Source organism: Saccopteryx leptura, chromosome 3, assembly GCF_036850995.1.
Source record: "Saccopteryx leptura isolate mSacLep1 chromosome 3, mSacLep1_pri_phased_curated, whole genome shotgun sequence".
Taxonomy (NCBI): Eukaryota; Metazoa; Chordata; class Mammalia; order Chiroptera; family Emballonuridae; genus Saccopteryx; species Saccopteryx leptura.
In genome coordinates this window covers 335,011,417-335,024,121 of record NC_089505.1, presented here as the reverse complement: position 1 = coordinate 335,024,121, position 12,705 = coordinate 335,011,417, and the positions used below count along the sequence as shown (strand labels likewise).

Sequence of the window (12,705 nt, the reverse complement as noted above, 5' to 3'; positions counted from 1 at the left end):
TGCGACCAGAGCCACTCTAGCACCTGAGGCAGAGGCCATAAAGCCATCCTCAGAGCCAACTTTTCTCCAATGGAGCCTTTGGCTGCAGGAGGGGAAGAGAGAGACAGAGAGGAAGGAGAGGGGGAGGGGTGGAGAAGCAGATGGGTGCTTCTCCTGTGTGCCCTGGCAGGGAATCGAACCTGGGACTCCTGCACGCCAGGCCGACACTCTACCACTGAGCCAACCGGCCAGGGCCAGTAGTTGCTTCTTATATGTGCTTCTCATATGTGCCTCAAACCCTCAGGTGAAGCATTCCAGGTCAACACCTATCCACTGCACCACCACAGATCAGACAATATGACCAACTTTATTCCCAAAAGCTACTAAAAAAAGGGTCATAAGGAATAGTAAACATACTCATAGACACATGCATAGAAATATACCAAACAAAATAAAAACTCTATTAGTTCTTTAATTTTTTGCTAATTTCTCTTATTTTAATAACAGCTAATCTTTTTTTAAAAATTTATTATTAAATAAGAGGAGGAGAGGCAGAGACAGACTCCTCCATGCACCCCAACCAGGATTCACCCAGCAAGCCCCCTACCGGGCTATGCTCTGCCCATCCATCATTGCTCCATTGCTCTGCAACCAAGCTGTTCTTAGTGCCTGAGGTAGAGGCCGCAGAGCCATCCTCAGTGCCTGGGGCCAACTCATTCCAGTTAAGCCATGGCTATGGGAGGGGAAGAGAGAAAGAAAAACGTGAAGGGGGGGTGAGGAAGCATGGTCATCTCTCCTGTGTGTCCTGAGCGGGAATTGAATCTGGGACATCCACATGCTGGGCCGATGCTCTACCACTCAGCCAACTGACCAGGGTCACAGCTAACCTTTATAAAATATTTATTCTTTCCAGATACTATAAGTGTTCTATATGAAATATCTAATTTAAATGTAGGAACAACCCATTTACATAACTGATACTTAGAGAGGTTAAATAACTTGCCAAAGGTCATATACCTAGTAAGTGGTGGGCTAATATTCTAATACTGGCCACCTGATAGAACTACAGTGTAAAGTCTGAGGGCAAGTCTCTAGTATTAGAAAGCTGTGTCACCTTTCAGTTACTTCATCTCCTTAAGCCTCAGTTTCCTCATCTTTACAATGGAGATAATATTACCTATTTCATAGGATTAAATGAGTTCATGTATATAAAACTTTAAGCATAGAGCCTATGATATAATATTATGATCATTACTATGACTACAGCCATCAGCTACCACTATACTGTAGTGGTTCATCAGAGGAAACCTTGATTAGGATATTTTTGCAAACTTGAGTAATCCAGGTAACATTTCCCACAGCTCTGGTTGGGGTTCTTATTTTTTTTTGCCTTCCTAACTTGATGCTTTTTGAGTAGGGCTATATAACTGATAGCGTATTTCTTTCATACTGTAGTTAAAAGTGACCAATTCTTGACTTTAGTATCATAAAATAAGGAAAGATTTAGTCACCAATTCCATACCCACGCCTCCAACAGCAATATCATAAGATTATGATGACCTGAGATGTAATAACCAATTTCATACTTAGGGAAAAGTTTCTTCCCAGATCTCAGTCATTTGTTAGGTCACATGTCTTTTCTTTTGCCCTATATTGCTGTTGCCTTGAGAAAATTTGGCCCTTTCTGTTAAAAGCCGAAAATGCAGTTTGTTTGTTTTTTTCTTTACAGAGACTAAAACCAAACAGGGAAAAGAATAGTGACTCTTTTTTTAAAAAGATTAACATATAAGCATGCTAAAAATTAAATTGTCAAAATGTACAAAAGAAAATCATTTATTTTTTCCTTCTTGAAGCAAGTGAAAGTTTGTTTTGCATGCTGGAACAAATGAAGACTTTTGGACCATGTGGGAACAAGCTGAACTAATTTATTGCCAAATGTTGCTCTGTGACTATGAAGCTTTTCACCACTAGCCTCAAAAAATGACCTCACAAAAGCTATGTCTGAAAGGAATCGCCAACTATTATTAACTCAATGACAAGCTTTGGACTGTGTTCTGATTCTTAGTGGATTAATAACTTTAAATTATTTTTATGATATTTTTTTCCTTTAAAAAAAGCACCAGATTTCTCTCCCCTTTAAATAGCCAAAAATGATAGTATGTTCCCCCTCTCTTCTCCCTTAGTCATCAAAAGTACTGAATCTAATAGCCTGTGAGATCCTAGTTGATTTAAGTCCAGATGGTGTTATCATAAAAATAAAAATTGCAGTCAATTCATCAAGCACTCTCCAGAGACTTGTAACTTAATTATTTCAAGTCACCTATTAATGGTTTCCCCAGATAGAATGTCAAGAGATTAATAGTGAGATGAAGACCATCTCTTTCTGTCCTTCTCCCACACAAGAGATCAGCTTGGTTTGGGGCCAGTATCTAGAACACTAATCTAGCCAAACAAACCATTATTTCTGGTTGAGAGGACAGATTGGCTACTTTGGTTTCAAAAGATGCCTCGAGAATGGCAGACAGATTTGTATTCACCGCATTATTGAGACTCCTCTGTCCAGGGCTCCTTCAGGATTTGGTTGCCATAAGCCTGAGAATCTGGAGAGAACGTCCCAAATGGTTTGATGGTGAGGAGTCCAGTTTATTCTGTGACTCCCGGTACCTCACAAAAATAATAGCTGGACCCCCGTTTGTCAAGAGATGTGTTGCAAGGACCATGAGAATAAGATGTCAACCTTAATTGGAGTCAGGCTAGCTGAATATTAAAAAACTCGTAAGGCTACCAGAAGTAAGGTCAAGTCATATTCCAGAAGCTAGACAGTAGACAGTTAACACTAGCTAGCATCCAGCTGGGGAGTAGGGACAAGATTAGAAGGGATTTCAGGTTTTACTGAAGGGGAAGGGTGGGCTGGGAAACCGAATGTCAGCAGAGAAAGAACTTGCAAGTAGATCTTGGGATCCAAGGCTCACATAGATGAGGAACTCAGCAGGCTGGAGGTGCCAGTGAACAGAAGCATCGGGAGTCTGATTCTAGGCTGTTTTCCCTTCAACCACTTTATACTTCATTTTCAGTCCACAAGTATCTACAGGAGACTTTACAACAGAACAGCCGTAGCCTCCTTAAATAGAGCCTGCCGTCTCACAGCTGGATCCAGTTAAATGTCAGACGGTTCCCAAAGTATAAAATATTCCTCAAAGCAGTACTTCAGGATGATATAAATGGTCAAATATGTTTAGAAAATATTACAGCCATGTCCTCCTCTAGCCGATTCACAATGAACACTAACACATTGAGAATCTGAGGAGTCTTTCAGTAAAAGAACTTATTTAAGTTTGTTTAACTCACCTCCTTCTAAATAAATTTGACTTGAAACCTTTTTCGGTGGAGTAGCCATCTTATGAAACTGGTTCCAGTGTGAAGATGCTCTTCTAAAGGAACCTCAGGGCCAGTCAAGGACCACTGCCAGGAGAAGTCAGTTTCTTCTGTCCCCCAAGGAGGTGCTGCACCTGGCCTCAGGCTATGCTCTGCGCGGCTCCTGGGTGCCGGATGCTGAGACTACAAGATGAAGGACAGCCCTGAGTTGTCCATTCATCAACCCTGGTCCTTTATGTGTCCAAGAGGCAAGAGAGTGTATGTAATCATTAAGAAAGTAGACTACCTGGGTTCCAATCTAAGCTCTCTACTTAGCTAGCAAATTCCAGGCAAGATAGTTATTTCCTCTGTGACTCAATTTCCTCATCTGTCCAATATGAATAATAATAGTTTAATAGTCTGCAATGTAATATATTATGTATATACATATAGTATATGTTATAATAGTATAATTATTTTTCACAGGTTTATTGTAAAGATTAAGTTATATATAAAACATTTGAAATTGCCTGGCCTGTGGTGGTGCAGTGGATAGAGTGTCGACCTATAATGCTGAGATCGCCGGTTCGAAACTCTGGGCTTGCCAGTCAAGGCACATATGACAAGCAAGCAATAATAACTAAAATGAAGCAACTGTGAGTTGCTACTTCTCGCTCCCTTCCCCCCTCTCTCTCTGTAAAATCAATCATTAAAAATCCTTCAAAACATTGAAATTGTGCTTATAAGTCTTAGCTATAACCATTATAGTTATTATCACATTTTAGTGTGATAGTAATACAATGTAACTCTCATGTCAACCATACTTGTCTATGAGATCAATAGTTTTAAGAACATCACTTTAAAAAAATGATTGCAGCCCTGGCCGGTTGGCTCAGTGGTAGAGCATCAGCCTGGCGGCGTGCAGAAGTCCCGGGTTCGATTCCCATCCAGGGCACACAGGAGAAGCGCCCATCTGCTTCTCCACCCCTCCCCCTCTCCTTCCTCTCTGTCTCTCTCTTCCCCTCCCGCAGCGAGGCCCCATTGGAGCAAAGATGGCCGGGGCGCTGGGGATGGCTCCTTGGCCTCTGCCCCAGGCACTAGAATGGCTCTGGTCACGGCAGAGTGACGCCCCGGAGGGGCAGAGCATCGCCCCCTGGTGGGCGTGTCGGGTGGATCCCGATCGGTCGCATGCGGGAGTCTGTCTGACTATCTCTCGCGGTTTCCAGCTTCAGAAAAATACAAAAAAAAAAAAAAAAAAGATTGCCCCCCCTTGGCATATGCCCTCTAACAGTATATCTTGTCTGTAAAGACCAGGGATGAACTTGTTTACCTATTTTGCACAGATGGCAAGTTTATAGGAAAAGACTTTATTAATATTTGTATATCATGTCAAGCTAAATCTGAAACTCCCACCAGATCATTGTAGACCCTTAAGTGATTCAAGTTGTATTTGATGAGATAATGTATTTGCTGCGGGTCTAGGCATGAGGGTGGCCGGTGGTCACATCCCCACGTCACGGTCACGTCCCGTTGTTGACCTGCAGCTTACCCACAGCTGCTCCAGTCTGGTCCCCACCAATACCCACATCTCAGTGCTGTGCATACCAGTTCCCTGAGGACAGTAATGGGCAGCAAATATAGGGCTGCTAATGTTTCTTCTCTGTGACCTGTTATGTCATTTCCTTTCTTCTGTCTTCTTTTAACACTGATGAAGAGAAGCCTGCACTAGGCGCAGCCAATTTCTTCCTGCCTGGCCCTTCCGTTCTCAAATTGGGTTTTTAACCTTTTAGAGATGGCCCCAGTGACAGCCCCTGATGATCCCTGGACTATAATATTAGAGATGCAATTTTGAATTAGTTTTTAATCTTAATTTAAGCAGTCTTTGACTCTTGGCAGTCAGCGTCTTGAGATGACTCTGTCCCAGGGTCCTCTGTCACGTCAGGCCTCCAGGTGAGCTTTTCAAACCTAGTTTCAGCTCCCCAAACTGGTTTCTTGCAGAGCCAGACTTCTGGAGGCCAGCAGGTATGACAAGTTCACCTGGACCTAGAGATGAGAAGACTGAGTCACAGAGGGATAAAGAACGTCCAGCTAACAAGTAGCAGTGAAATTTGAATTCTGTGGGAGAAGTTTCAGCTTAGATTAGACTTCCACAATCCAATTCTTGACTTGAAATTTGGCCGTTTCCATGGGCAAAGAGTGTGTCAAGTACTGCTTCCCTTCCTTAGTGTTTCACTCTTCCAGATACTCCTTTGGGCAAATGGACCAGCAGAAGGTAAGCTAGCAAGTTATCTAAGTCAGAAATCTTTGTCTTTCAAAAGAGGTAATGTGCACATGATGCATAAAGGAAACACTTAATCACATAGAAAAAAAAAAAGGACACCAAATACACGAGCATATAGCAGGTAGCAACTATACAGATTGCTTTAGTAATTGTTGGAGGTAGCTGAAATTAAAATTATCAAGGAAAAAGAATGTATGACCTACTGAACTGCCATAGAGTTGCTTACTAGACTCACAATGATGTGATGCTCAGATAAAAGATAATTGCAAAATCATTAGTCATTTTATTTGTTTTTAAGGAGTTTTGAAACTCAGTGAAGATCCACATTGGTGTAAGTGGGCACAGGATACAGTTGTGGAAGCAGATGTGAAATGGGGGGGAGTGTCAGGATGTGACACAGGGACCATTTTACAATGTTAGTTAAATAAGTAGCACTCCCTCCATATAATGAAATACTATGCAGACTTAAAGAGAATGAGGCCGCCATACATCAATGGACACATTCTCCAAGATGTTCTGTTAATTAAAAATAAAGCACAATACAGGAAAGTGTGTATAATACCATCTGTGTCAAAACACCAAAACTCATACATACTCCCACATGCACACATGCATAAAATATTTCTGAAAAGAAAACCTCAAGAATTAGTGGCAGTAGGTAACTTTGAGGTCAGTAAGTAGGAGGCCATCAGACTAGAAGAGAGACTTAACTCTTTGCTGAGCACCCTTGTGTGGCCTTTCAATTCTTTGCTGTATGCATGTGTTACCCATTCAAAAGTAAATTTTAAAAAGGAAATGTGAAAGACAGTGGAGACAGTTAGATGAGACAAAGAACTGGCAGAGGAACTCAATATAAATAAGTTTAGATTTCACAAAAGCAAGTTGGTCGTCTCTAAGACTACTTATGACATTGTTTCAGCGCTTTATTCTACTTTACTACACCAAGTTTACAGAACTGTTTCTTTTCATCCCTTCTTCCTAGGTACCTCATATTGAATGATTATAAAAGATATTTTTTCCTAAGGAAAGGACAAGGCTGACCAATAACTTTGCCCAAGTTCTTATGTACAGTTTTTATAATTTTTCTTTTATTACAGTGCTTAATAATATGCATTATTTTTTATTTTTAAAAGTCTCATTAGAAATAGCTTTTTAAATTGTGAATATAATTCATGTCTTCACAAAGCATAACAGAATAAATTGTTACTTAAACAAAACATTTTATAGCTTCTACAATACTCTGAATGGCTATTGTTGCACTTGTGTGAAAAATCAAATGCTCTTTGTTCTCAGAAACTAGAGTTCAAAATCCTAAATTATTTGGTTACGAAGAATAGGAAATTGGTGACTTCACATTGTGAGATTTTTATGGACAAACTAAATTGTTTCAGGTTGGAGTCGATGCTGGTTATAAATGATACACACCACAATGCTGACCTCCGTGATGAACCCAGTTGGATTCTGTTTTCCAGGGTGCTACCTGGAAAATGCTACATCTATTCTTTTTCTCGGGCTGCTAATTATTAGTAAATTAGTCGTTTTCATTGTTATTGGGAAGCGTCTTTCCTTCACCCGTCCTGCCACGGTCACTCCCCCCACACACATTCCCTTCCTCCATTATTTGAAGTGATGTTAAAGCGATGACAGTAACACATTCCTTACATAAGTTTATTATGTGATCTTTTATTCAGCTATGCCTGGAATTCTAGAATCTAAGTTGGATTAAATAAATCTCACAACAAAGTCAGCGTTCACCTTCGTTATTTCTGCTAAAGGGACTCCAATAAATGGCGATGATTAAGGTGCTCATTAACCAGAGTTTAAAAATGTAAAATCACCCAAGTGTGTGTGTCAAGGCTCCAAAGATGAGTAAGTGCAGAATGGGTGGTCAGGCGATGGGCACTCCGCATGCTCTGGCTCTGACATCAGATCTAGGATCTAGATCTAGGTTCCTCTTACACTTACTGGCACACAGGAAAGAAGCAGCCAGTTTAGTTGTGTTTCCTGTCTCCATATGCATATGTTCAGAGCTTCCCAGCTATGGGAAAGCTTCTCAGGAGAGACCAGCATTCATCTGGAACAACAGAGAAAAATCGGAAGTTATGTCCTGCTCGTCCATTCCCTGGTCCTTATCCCTCTTTAAAGGTAATGCGCTCAGGTGAATGTGTGATGCTATCTAGGGATGGTTTGATGAATCATGTTTTAATAGAGAGGGACTGTCAGCACTTTTCCAAGTAATGCTCAGTCTATAAGAAATGTTTAACATCAACAAAAACTGAAATGTCCCTTTTCAACTTGTTTTATCTTTTCAATTTTATTTAAAGGTATGACATTGGCATTTGCAGGATCATATTTGTTGGTGAACTTTGCTCCAAATATAACTCAGGCTATCTCTGCAAGAACAATACAGTATTACTTTGTTGGCTGGCAGTTCCTGATCTATGTGGTAAGAATTCCAATGAATTATTATGACAGAAGCATTGCTATCTAGACCACTGGTACATGTAGATGTTAAAGAATGAATCTAAGCTTTTCTTCTCAGCATTAGTATCTCATTAAAATGTAAATATATTGATATTTGGCTGGTATGAAAGTACAGGAGGTCCTTGGATTATGACACAACTCCCTTCCTATGACAGCGACATAACCTGAATTTTGGTGTAAGTCGAAACACACCCTAGCCTAACACGAATGGAACAGTTGCACTTTTAACAGTCCAAAATGGCATAGGTAAGCACGATGCCGACTCCCTCATCAAGGGTGGCCAACTCTCTCACTCATATGCTGTGTTACTGCATCTTCTTCCACCACATGCAACCAAACTAGTTCACCCACATAGTCTGTAAGTACAATGCTAACGGCATAAGCCGAAACACTCATGTCTCAATTTTTTTAAAGTTTTTATGGGAGTGAGCATTGTAAACTCAAAATGTCATATGTCAAGACTGTTGTAACCTGAGGACTACCTGTATTTGAAACACTAACTCAGCAATATAAGTCCCCCAATTTCCCAGGTATCCTAACCATGGGGGTGACCCATTATTGGAACAATTTCCACAAATTTCAGAGGAACATATTTTAGGATAACTCAAAGTAAAATAGACAAATCCCCCAAAAACCTCCTTATAAGTAAAAGTGAAGTACCTGAAGACTCATTTTATTTCATTAAATTTTATTCAAGATAGATATTCTCTTCAAAAATTGGTTTCAATGGAGAATAAGAATATTCTAGGAAGGGCAAGTAATTGGAACAAAACTGGAATAGTTGAGCATTTAACCAACGCAGCAGGTTGGTTGTATGTGGAGAAGCAGATAGCAGTAGGACAATGCTGAGAGATATGTAAAGGAAAGAGTAGAATGAGCTGATAAATAAATTGGAAGCCACTAATTGGGATATTTTATCTGATGAAGTGACTGTATCCAATGGGTATAAAGGAGAGGACATAATTGAAATGGTTGGTGTATAACTTGTTATAGAAATTGGTTTAGCCTGTCCAGGCAGTGGTGCAGTTGATGGAGTGTTGGACTGGGACATGCAGGACCCAGGTTCAAACCCCCAGGTTACCAGCTTGAGCGTGGGCTCATCTGGTTTGAGCAAGGCTCACCAGCTTGAGCCCAAGGTCGCTGGCTTGAGCAAAAGGTCACTCAGTCTGCTATAGCCCCCCCCCCCCCCCCGTTAAGGCACATATGAGAAAGCAATCAATGAACAACTAAGGTGCTACTACAAAGAATTGATATTTCTCATCTCTCCCTTCCTTCCTTCCTGTCTGTCTGTCTCTATCTATCCCTCTCTCTGTCACACACAAAAATTGGTTTATATGGAGAATAAGAATACTCTTGGAAGGGCAGGTAATTGGAACAAAACTGGAATAGTTGACCATTTAACCAAGAACTGAACTGGTAAACAGTTGTGAATTTAGTCAAAAGAATCAAAGCACAAAGACTCATGTATTTTTAGGATTAAATGTGACCTCAGAAAGCTATCTGCTCTAGTGCTTTGCCATTAAAATAGGTAACACAGTATGATCCTACTTTATCAACTTATTATTTAAAAGTTATTGATGAGGCCCTGGCCGGTTGGCTCAGTGGTAGAGCGTCGGCCTGGCATACGGAAGTCCCAGCTTCGATTCCCGGCCAGAGCACACAGGAGAAGCGCCCATCTGTTTCTCCACCCCTCCCCCTCTCCTTCCTCTCTGTCTCTCTCTTCCCCTCCCGCAGCCAAGGCTCCACTGGAGCAAAGATGGCCCGGGCGCTGAGGATGGCTCTGTGGCCTCTGCCTCAGGCGCTAGAGTGGCTCTGGTTGCAACAGAGTGACGCCCCGGATGGGCAGAGCATTGCCCCCTGGTGGGTCAGCTGGGTGGATCCCAGTCGGGTGCATGCAGGAGTCTGTCTGACTGCCTCCCCGTTTCAGCTTCAGAAAAATACAAACAAAAAAAAAGTTATTGATGAATTTTGCTCCAAGTGTAACTCAGGATATTACAGCAGAACTGAATGGTATTGTATTATTGTTTGGCAGTTCCTTGTTTATGTGACAAGAATTCTATACAGTGTGTCCGTAAAGTCATGGTGCACTTTTGACCAGTCACAGGAAAGCAACAAAAGATGATAGAAATGTGAAATCTGCACCAAATAAAAGGAAAACTCTCCCAGTTTCATACCTATTCAGTGCAGTTCGATGTGGGCTCACACACAGATATTTTAGGGCTCCTTAGGTAGCTATCCCGTATAGCCTCTACAGACTCGTCACTGACTGATGGCCTACCAGAACGGGGTTTCTCCACCAAACTGCCGGTTTCCTTCAACTGCTTATCCCACCAAGTAATGTTATTCCTATGTGGTGGCGCTTCGTTATAAATGCACCAATATTCACGTTGCACTTTGGTCTTGGATTCTAATTTAGCGAGCCACAGAACACACTGAACTTTCCTCTGTACCATCCACATCTCTACTGGCATGGCCATGGGCTGCTCTGCTGTATACACGGTGTTATGTCATCATCTGCACATGTGCACATGCTGCCACATCATTCTCCAGAAACTAAGAGGGTTTTCCTTTTATTTGGTGCAGATTTCCCATTTCTATCATCTTTTGTTGCTTTCCTGTGACCGGTCAAAAGTGCACCATAACTTTATGGACACACTGTATATCTTACCATCTTTGATGTATAATTCTGATCAGTGGAACAAAAATATATATTTATAGGTCTTTTCTCTTTATAAGCTCCCACTCTACTCCTTTCTCTTACTCAACAAACATGCTTTGATTTCTCTATTTGAAAGAGAACTTTCAGACCTGACCAGGTGGTGGCACAGTGGATGGAGTGTCAACCTGGGACGCTGAGGACCCAGGTTTGAAACCCCAAGATTGCCAGCCTAAGCGTGGGTTCATCCAGCTTGAGCTCAGGCTCAACGGCTTGAATGCAGGGTCGCCGGCTTGAGTGTGGGGTAATCAACATGACTCCATGGTCTCTGGGCTGGATTGAAGCCCAAGGTCACTGACTTGAGCCCAAGGTTGCTGGCTAGAGCAACAGGTCACTGGGTCAGCAGGAGCCCCTAGTCAAAACACAAAGGAGAAAGCAATTATTGAACAACTAAAGTGCCACAACTACAAGTTGATGCTTCTCATGTCTGTCTCTCTTGATAAATAAATACATACATACATACATACATATATACCTCAGGCCCTGACTGGGTAGCTCAGTTGGTTAGAACATCGTCCCACCTTGCCAAGGTTGCAGGTTTGATTCCCAGTCAGGGCACACACAAGAATCAACCAATGATGGCATGAATGAGTGGAAGAGCTAGTCGACGTTTCTCTCTGTCTCTGTCTCCCTTCCTCTCTCTCTAAAAATCAACGGGAAAGAAAGAAAGAAAGGAAGGAAGGAAGGAAGGAAGGAAGGAAGGAAGGAAGGAAGGAAGGAAGGAAGGAAGGAAGGAAGGAAGGAAGGAAGGAAGGAAGGAAGGAAGGAAGGAAGGAAGGAAGGAAGGAAGGAAGGAAGGAAGGAAGGAAGGAAACAGCATAGGTCTTCTATTAAAAACAAATCTTCATACACTACACACACTTTAATAAACTATCTTATTTCCCTTCCACTCACCACCAAGCTTTATTCCCCTTCATTTTCTCAGCTTTTATTCACTCATTACTCATTATAATCCAGTGGATGCCTCCCTATGAATTACCAAATGGAGTTTTTTTTTTTTGGGGGGGAGGTCCTAATTCTTCTTCAACTTTGTGCAGCATTCGCTCGTGGCCCATCACTTTTCCTTGACCTGCTCTCCTCCCTGCTTCCTCAGTTTCCCTGTTTCTCCTCCTCTTCTGACTGTTCCATCCAGACTCTGTTTCTCCTCCTTCTCTTCTGCCAGCCACTCTTACCTATTCATGCTAAGTACCTGTCCAGGGTTTTCTAGGGCGATCTCATTGCCCACCCTACCATCATCCTTTAGAAGGACTTTCAAATTCATACCTACATTTTCTTCTTGGGCCTCTTCTGAGCTGCAGATTGATTGTTCTCATCTGTCCACTGATTACTCATCCCTACCTGGATGTCCCAAAGGTTCCTCAAATATAATATCTCAAAAACTGAACTTAGTACCTTCTCCCCTAAACTCCTCCTCTCTTATATTGGAAGGCCCCCCTGGGCCCTGCCCTCCCTCAACCTTTAAGATTGGGCTTCCCAACTCAGATCAGCCTTTCTCAAGTCTGTCATACTTTGTGTCTCTGCCTACCCCACTGCATGTTCCTACTTGTTCACCACACCCAGTCCTTTAACTATCACAGCTGTCATCAGTCAAATCTAAGAACTAGAAGGACTTGTTGAGTATTTCATGATAGTCTAAACTTGAAGTCCTACCAACACATTGCTATTCTTTGCCTATAGGCAAAATAAAATTCTTCATCCAGAAAGGGTGACATGGTTTGTGACCAAAAAAAGTAATAGCCTAAGTTAAGTCTCCTTTGGAGATTAGAGATGCATCAAGACTTTTTTGAGAATAAATAACATTGTTTGATGATGATGTATTTTATATTGTTTTAACACCAGAGAAAACATTTTAAAAAGAATAAAACTGGCCCTGGCCGGTTCGCTCAGTGGT

The 12,705-nt window shown here is 41.7% G+C and overlaps 1 protein-coding gene across 2 annotated transcripts in view; it reads left to right on the top strand.

Moving 5' to 3' along the window:
* NIPAL2 (NIPA like domain containing 2) overlaps positions 1-12,705 on the top strand; it is an 82,653-nt gene that overhangs the window by 43,994 nt on the left and 25,954 nt on the right. For both annotated transcript variants that reach the window (XM_066379203.1, XM_066379202.1), the window contains exon 5: positions 7,939-8,060. In XM_066379203.1, coding sequence (XP_066235300.1) covers positions 7,939-8,060 — 122 coding nt within the window. The remainder of the gene's footprint in view (positions 1-7,938; positions 8,061-12,705) is intronic.